This window comes from Antrostomus carolinensis, unplaced genomic scaffold (genome assembly GCF_000700745.2).
Source record: "Antrostomus carolinensis isolate BGI_N321 unplaced genomic scaffold, ASM70074v2 scaffold20945, whole genome shotgun sequence".
NCBI lineage: Eukaryota > Metazoa > Chordata > Aves > Caprimulgiformes > Caprimulgidae > Antrostomus > Antrostomus carolinensis.
In genome coordinates, this window is record NW_010315958.1 from 6,318 (window position 1) to 14,432 (window position 8,115).

An 8,115-nucleotide genomic window follows, 5' to 3' on the forward strand; every position below is an offset into this window, starting at 1 on the left:
CCTTCATCCATAGGGCTGGGGTAGATGGCAGAAAACTGCCCTGTAGAGAGGTGGCAGGGCCCCGGGACACGAGATTTCCATGTGCTGGGATGCGTGTGTCATTGGGAATGGTTCTTGTTCTGGGTTTTCTCTCTCTCCCACCACCATCTTTCTCAGTGGTGTCCTACAGGTTTTCCCGGTCTCTCTCCTATTCACACGTGGTGTCTTATTTTGCCCTGGGCTGTAGCTAAAACTCAGGATGGTGTGGCCTTAGAGATCCAGCCCCTGAAGAGCCAGGAAGGGGTGGAAAATGAGGAGAAGGAGAAGAAGAAGGTGAAGGTGCCCAAGAAGGAGAAGTCTGTGCTGCAAGGGAAGCTCACGCGCCTGGCGGTGCAGATTGGGAAGGCGGGTGAGTGGTGGTGGCCCGGCACGAGCTGTCACCCCAGAGCTCTTGCTGGAAGTAGCACGGGGTGAAGGGGTTGTCCCCTTCCTCTGTGTCCCCTCACCTGCTGCTCTGCCTCTTCCCCCAGGGCTGATCATGTCGGCCATCACCGTCATCATCTTGGTGCTGTACTTTGTGATCGATACGTTTGGGGTGCAGGGGCGGCCCTGGCTGGCAGAGTGCACCCCCATTTACATCCAGTACTTTGTCAAGTTCTTCATCATTGGTGTCACCGTGTTGGTGGTGGCTGTGCCTGAAGGGCTTCCGCTGGCGGTCACCATCTCCTTGGCCTACTCTGTGAAGGTGAGATCATGGTGCAGTGGGGTCACCGGGGGCACGATGAGGAAATTCAGGCTTTTGGCTCTGACCTTCCTGGTCATGGTGCCTGTTGCAGAAAATGATGAAGGACAACAACCTGGTGAGACACTTGGATGCATGTGAGACCATGGGCAATGCCACCGCCATCTGCTCGGACAAGACGGGCACGCTCACCATGAACCGCATGACTGTGGTGCAGGCCTATGTGGGGGACACCCACTATCGCCAGATCCCTGACCCCGAAGCCATCCTACCCAAGATCCTGGACCTCATAGTCAATGGTGTTGCCATCAACTCAGCCTACACTTCCAAGATCCTGGTGAGTTGGAGAACCAACAACCTTGTGTCCTCTGGTCTTCCCACCATTGCCCATCCTGCTGTAACCCAGGCTTGGCATTGCTTTTCCTTTCTTTCCTCCTCTCCAGCCACCTGAGAAGGAAGGGGGGCTACCCCGGCAAGTGGGGAACAAGACCGAGTGTGCCCTGCTGGGTTTTGTGCTGGACCTGAAGCAGGATTACCAGGCTGTGCGGAACGAGGTGCCGGAAGAGAAACTCTACAAGGTCTACACCTTCAACTCGGTGCGCAAGTCCATGAGCACGGTGCTGAAGAACGGCAACGGCAGCTTCCGCATGTACAGCAAGGGAGCCTCCGAGATCATCCTCCGCAAGTAATCGTCCTCCAGCACTACAAAGTCCTCTCCCCATCCCGTGGGCTTTTTGGCTCTCCATGCACCATGGAGCTGTTTTGGGGGGGCTGTGGGGTGAAGGGTGGCCAGCTGCTGTGGAGCGTGGAGGTGACTATGGGGAAGTGCTGCCATGCAAAGTGTTGTAACTGTGGAGGTGTCACGCTTCTAGGGTGGCTTTGGTGAAGCTGTCGGGAGCTGTGGGGAAGGGGTTATGTCCCCGTTTTGCAGTTGGAGAACTTTGGGTGATGGGGGGAGTGGATCACTGAGCCATCAGCGTGTGCCACCATTAGTCTCCCTCACCCTCCATCCTGGTCCTGCATTAGGTGCACCAGGATCCTGGACAAGAACGGAGACCCTCGGGTGTTCAAGGTGAAGGACCGGGATGAGATGGTGAAGAAGGTGATAGAGCCCATGGCCTGCCACGGGCTGCGGACCATCTGCCTGGCCTTCCGTGACTTCCCTGCTGACGCTGAGCCAGACTGGGACAGCGAGAACGAGATCCTGACTGACCTGACCTGCATCGCTGTGGTGGGGATAGAGGACCCTGTGCGTCCGGAGGTACTTCACCCCAGCTCTGCCCTGGCTGTCCTCCACCCCAATCCTGTTCCTGCACCAGGAACCCCTTTCCCTGCTGCTCAGGACCATGAACCCCTTATGAAAGCACAAGCAGCTCCTCTGCATCCATCCCTCGAGTGATCCATGCTACCAGCTCCTTGCTGCTGGCATTTCACTGGACAAAATGACCTCGTGGGAGGTTGTTTCCACTCAAACATTGCCCATAACTGCTACCAGGGGTTTGTGCACAAGCCAGACTGGTTCTACATGCAGTGGAGTGCATGGAGACACCACATCGGGGTGACAGAGGGGTGTTGGAGGGGGACAGGGCTTGATGTAGCTGGTTCCTCCCTTGCAGCTTGCTGGCCTCCCTCTGCCTCCGCGGGGCTGGCGGGCAGGCAGCTGGGCTAATGCAATAAGCCCTCCGGTACCTGCCTCTTGATTACATTTTGGAGCTCACCCCTGTGCTCCTGCCTCGCTTGCATCTTTCCTGATTAGATGTTCAAGTATCTGGGTCTGGGAATTGCATTACAGATGCCCCGTCTGCACCGGCTCTGGAGGTTGTTGATTCAATTTGCTAATTTCTCACTAATATCCTCTTCCCCCACCGCTCCGTAATAGATAAACCCATTAGCGCAGCGACGTGCTGCGGGGGGTTGGGATGAGATGCCCGTGTTGTGATGGATCACCAGGCTGTGCCTTGGTACATCATGACCTGCCCCCTTGGTGTTCCCCTTGGGGCAGGGGCTGGAAGATCTCACGCTGTCTGTGCCGGAGGAGCTGCTCCGGACACGCACATGAGTCTGGAGCCGTGGTGAGGGCGGGAGGCTGCGGTGCAGGAGCAGCCGGCCACAGCAGTGAGCAAGGACAGGCGTCTTCTCCTGTCCCTGGTGGCTTCTTCCCCCCCATTCCTCAGGGATGAATGGCTGAGCTGGTTCTGGGTGGGGGAGTTTTTGGTTCAGCATCTTGTCCCCAGTGTGAGCGCTGAGCTGAGCTGCAGGTGGGCACAAGTTCCTGACCCCACCAGTGCCCTTTCCAGATCCTTTCAGGGAGAGTGAGAGGAGCCACCTGGTTCCTGGGATACCCGGTGCCACACATGAGCACCCTGCCCGTCTGCCCTTCCTGACTCTGTCCTTGTCCCCCAGGTGCCAGATGCCATCCTGAAGTGTCAACGTGCAGGGATCACAGTCCGGATGGTGACAGGGGACAACATCAACACTGCCCGTGCCATCGCCACCAAGTGTGGCATCCTGCTGCCAGGGGAGGACTTCTTGTGTCTGGAGGGGAAGGAGTTCAACAGGCTGATCCGCAACGAGAAGGGAGAGGTGGGAGAGCAGCCCTGAGCCCTGCTCTGCAGCGGGTGTGGGTGGCCTCTCCCACAGCCCCAGCAGCAGCATAAGGCACTGAATCACAGAATGGTGGGGTTGGAAGGGAGCTCAGAAGATCATCCAGTCCAACCTCAATCCTCCTGACAAAGCAGGTTCCTTACACCAGGTTGCACAGGAAAGTGTCCAGGTGTGTTTGGAACATCTCCAGAGATGGAGACTCCACACCCTCTCTGGGCAGCCTGTCCCAGGGCTCCATCACCCTCACAGTGAAGAAGTTTTTCCTCATGTTTAAGTGGAACCTCCTGTGTTCCAGTTTGTGCCCGTTGCCCCTTGTCCTGTAACTGGCCACCACTAAAAAGAGTCTGGTCCCATCCTCTAAAGGTCCTCTGGTCCTCTAAAGGACACCCACCCTTTAGATATTGATAAACATTGATAAGGTCCCAAATCCCACCCGGTTTTCTTCCTCTTCTTGGATAAATGATGCTAATCCCTCTGCCAGCCGGGATCCCCAGCCAGCACAGCTGCAGGGATGTCCTGGTGCTTGGAGATGAAGGAGCTGTCCTGGTTGGGGTTTGCTCTCTGGTGGGACAGAAGGTTTCTAGGTGGTCCCTACCCCTTTCTCACATGTGCCTTGTCCTACAGGTGGAACAGGAGCAGCTGGATAAGATCTGGCCCAAGCTGCGTGTGCTGGCCCGCTCCTCCCCGACAGATAAGCACACGCTCGTGAAAGGTGAGTGCCTGTCACCTCCCCAGCTGCTGCCTCGTGCCCAAGTGTCTCATTCTGCTCTGCCCAGGTGCTTTTGCAGCATAATCCATGCTGGGAACCTGCCCTTGGGGTTTATTTTCTCTGAACTCTTTGTCCCCGTTTCAGGAATTATTGACAGCACCGTTGGTGACCAGAGGCAGGTGGTGGCTGTGACCGGGGACGGGACCAACGATGGCCCAGCTTTGAAGAAGGCTGATGTTGGGTTTGCCATGGTATGGAAGGGTGATGGGTTTTCTCCAGGGGGTGACCTTTGCTCTCCAGGGTGAGAAACTGATGGCACCCTTGGCTATTCTCAACGCTGACATTTATTTCTGGATCAGTGAAACTCTTTTCCAAGTCTACAGGATGGCTTAAAAAGAAAAAAGAAACTTTCTTTGGAGGTTTGATGTCATTCTCATGAACTTTAGAGGACTGTTAGCAAAAGATGGATGGGAAGCAATCTTCTGCTAGCCTGGCTTAGGGCTGGGCTCCTCACCTCAAGCTGAAGGTGACACAGTGCTTGCAGAGCATCCAGAGCAGGGTCCTACCTGGCCCCAGTTTCCAAGCTTCAGGGTCCAGGAGAGGTGTGGGAGCCCAGTAACTCAGTGCGACTTGGTTTATCTCTGCAGTTCTTCACCCAGGCTTGTAACAGGCAGTCCAGGCTCCAAGCGTGGTGCTGGCACTGACTTGAGGAGTTTATTTACAGTGAAGAGCTCTTATCTCCTGGTTTGCTGCTCTTCTTTGCTCCGTCTGAAAGAAGCAAGAAAATAAGCCTGTTGGTTTTAACGGGTTTCCTGTGAATTGTTGAAGTTTAGGAGCCAACTGCTGGGTGTAGCCTTATGAGCCCATGTAGGGAGCTTTGAGTAAATGAGAAATTCTTTAGGAGGATGAGTTTTTAGGAAGGTGTTAAACATCCAAGTGCAATTCTGGAGCCTTTAGGACATGCAGCAGAAGGTAGTCTGTCTTCTCTTGGAGACCATCCAATGGGGCTCTGCCCCCACGTGCAGGATCAGACCCTGGCCAGACATGGGGCTTTGCTGTGCTGGGGTCTCCAGAGAGTGGGGATCAAACAGCACATGGGATACCTCCAAACTGGTCTGTCCAGCTGCCTCTGAAGCTCATGCTCTGCAACAGCTGGGGGGTTCCTGTCAGAGCTGGGACTTGCAAATCATAAGAGAGATTCTCCAGGAAAGCACCAGGGAATCTGCTCGCTGTGGGCATCGCCTTGGTGCGTTTAATTACTGCAAAGCGAGCGCCTCTGTGTGCTGGGTGGTGAGGAACACAGTGAGCCCAGCTCCTGCAGAGCAAACCATGTCCTTCTGAGATGCTTCAGGTGACTTTTGGGAGGCTGTGGGCAACCCTGCTTGTTCTGGGGCTGCCATCCACCTCGGATGGGGCAGGAGGTGCCAGGGCTTTGGGCTTCTGAGCTCCCTCTTTCATTTGGGGGTCTCAACCCTTGTTTGCAGCAAAGATGCCCAGCCAGGGATGTTGGTGTTCCAAAAAAACCCAGTGCTTACAGGTTGTTGGTGTGGTGTGGCCCCTGTCTGGGACACGCAGGGTGACAGGCTGTAAAGCTGCACTGACTCAGAGAGGAGCTGAGCTGGTGTCTGTCCTTGAAGGCTTCGCTGCGTTGGAGTCTCTGCTCTCTCGAGCGTGTTGGTGCAGCCGCAGTAGGACTCGCTGTCAAACGTAGGACTGGCACCGGCTCCTCTGGCTCTGGTGGATTTTTCTCTCAGGGATGTTTCTGGGAAGAAGCAGAGCTGGGCAGATGGTGAGCATGGAGCTTGCTCCGTGACTCACCCCATCGCTTTCTCCCTGGTCCTCAAGGGCATCGCAGGCACGGATGTGGCGAAGGAAGCTTCGGACATCATCCTGACAGATGATAATTTCACCAGCATCGTCAAGGCAGTGATGTGGGGACGCAACGTCTACGACAGCATCTCCAAGTTCTTGCAGTTCCAGTTGACCGTTAACGTCGTGGCCGTCATCGTGGCCTTCACAGGCGCCTGCATCACGCAGGTACGGGGCAGCTGGGCTTGGCAGCAGGAGAACGGGGGGCTCCTGTGAAATGGAGAGTGAAAAGAGGGTGGTTTTGATGACATGACGTTCTCCTCCCTCTCTCTTTGACCATTAACGTTGTGGCCATCATCGTGGCCTTCACAGGCGCCTGCATCACGCAGGTACGGGGCAGCTGGGCTTGGCAGCAGGAGAACGGGGGGCTCCTGTGAAATGGAGAGTGAAAAGAGGGTGGTTTTGATGACATGACGTTCTCCTCCCTCTCTCTTTGACCATTAACGTTGTGGCCATCATCGTGGCCTTCACAGGCGCCTGCATCACGCAGGTACGGGGCAGCTGGGCTTGGCAGCAGGAGAACGGGGGGCTCCTGTGAAATGGAGAGTGAAAAGAGGGTGGTTTTGATGACATGACGTTCTCCTCCCTCTCTCTGCAGGACTCTCCCTTGAAGGCTGTTCAGATGCTGTGGGTGAACCTGATCATGGACACCTTCGCCTCCTTAGCCCTGGCCACAGAGCCCCCATCCGAGTCCCTGCTGCTGCGCAAGCCGTACGGCCGCAACAAGCCTCTCATCTCCCGCACCATGATGAAGAACATCCTGGGGCACGCGGTGTACCAGCTCACTATCATTTTCACGCTGCTTTTTGCAGGTGAGTTTTGAGGCCTCGAGAAATGATGTGAGAAAAGGAAAAGGGCAGAGTCCCAGCCCTGCCTCACAAGCCACCTTTCCTCACCAGTGTTGGGGACCCTTGTTCTCAGCTGTCACTCAGTGACCTCATGTTGGCCAGGACAGAGCTTATTTAATGGATGGGAAGCAGAGGGGTGATAAGGAGAGGATTTGTTTCTCTAGAGCTTGCTGGGTGCAGAGACAGTTTTAGCCAGAGAAGCAGTTTTTCAACATTTTTAAGGAAATAAGGATTCAGTGGGGCTAGCATGGAGGACTGGAGTCTTGGGATCATCAGCAAGAGCCTGGGATCCTAATTCCACCTCCACCAATGCAGAGCAGGAGTAAGGAGCAGGATCTTATCTTCTCCTTTCTTCCCTGCCCTTCCTCATCCCATCCCCAAAACCCCTTGTCTGCTTAGGGGAGAAGTTTTTTGACATTGACAGTGGCCGGAACGCCCCACTCCACTCCCCACCCACCGAGCACTACACCATCGTCTTCAACACCTTTGTCATGATGCAGTTGTTCAATGAGATCAACGCACGCAAGATCCACGGGGAGAGGAACGTCTTCGAGTCCATCTACCGCAACCCTATCTTCTGCACGGTGGTGCTGGGGACGTTTGCAGCTCAGGTGGGAATAAGATGGTGGGGCTGGGAGGGGACCATGCTGCAGGCAGGACCTGTGTCTGCTGCAGTCACTGCCCACAGCTCTGTTCTGTCCCCTTATTCTTTTCCAGCAGCTTCTTGGTGACACAAAAGCTGAATATTGGGGTCTAGAGTGGGTTGGGAGGTGCCAGGGCTGGCCAGCCAGCACCTCTCTGGTGTCCTGTAAAGTTACTAGCCTAGATGTGAGGTCCTTGCTCCTCTCGTGATCCCAGGGAAGTGGGGAAAGGATATTGTGGCCCTAGGGGACCCTTTCATCCCATGGCTGTTCCATGCATCCCTTGGGGCTCCCCAGTGTGTGACTTGTTCTCTCCTGTGCTGTAGATCGTCATTGTGGAGTTTGGTGGGAAGCCATTCAGCTGCTCTGGGCTCACCCTGAGCCAGTGGTTCTGGTGTATTTTTATTGGAGTGGGAGAGCTCCTCTGGGGCCAGGTAAGAACCAGTCTGGAAAACACCACGTGCCTCCATGCCATGGCGTGTGGCAGCCCAGCCTGCCTGTCCCTTTCCACTGCCTCGCTGCCCTTGTTCTCCCCAGTATTTATTCAAGGCAGCTTTGGAAGGGGATGATGCTCCATCCCAGTACCACACCACCAGTGAGGAGAGGAGTTTGCTAATCTACTCGTTCCCACCCTGCTTGTAGTGGGGCACATCCAGTGCTGGGGTATCTCAGCTGCATCCTGGCAGCTCTTGGCTGAGTTCCTGGCAGCTCATTGCAGGAATG

At 55.5% G+C, this 8,115-nt stretch overlaps 1 protein-coding gene across 1 annotated transcript in view; it reads left to right on the forward strand.

Annotated features, from left to right (window-relative positions):
- Positions 1 to 8,115, forward strand: part of LOC104525080 (plasma membrane calcium-transporting ATPase 4) — a gene marked incomplete at its 5' end in the record, with an annotated part of 22,697 nt that overhangs the window by 5,986 nt on the left and 8,596 nt on the right. The window contains 12 exons of the mRNA XM_029084994.1: positions 227 to 388; positions 510 to 724; positions 816 to 1,058; positions 1,165 to 1,406; positions 1,748 to 1,982; positions 3,125 to 3,304; positions 3,950 to 4,037; positions 4,179 to 4,285; positions 5,880 to 6,071; positions 6,502 to 6,715; positions 7,151 to 7,362; positions 7,719 to 7,826. Coding sequence (XP_028940827.1) covers positions 227 to 388; positions 510 to 724; positions 816 to 1,058; positions 1,165 to 1,406; positions 1,748 to 1,982; positions 3,125 to 3,304; positions 3,950 to 4,037; positions 4,179 to 4,285; positions 5,880 to 6,071; positions 6,502 to 6,715; positions 7,151 to 7,362; positions 7,719 to 7,826 — 2,198 coding nt within the window. The remainder of the gene's footprint in view (positions 1 to 226; positions 389 to 509; positions 725 to 815; positions 1,059 to 1,164; positions 1,407 to 1,747; positions 1,983 to 3,124; positions 3,305 to 3,949; positions 4,038 to 4,178; positions 4,286 to 5,879; positions 6,072 to 6,501; positions 6,716 to 7,150; positions 7,363 to 7,718; positions 7,827 to 8,115) is intronic.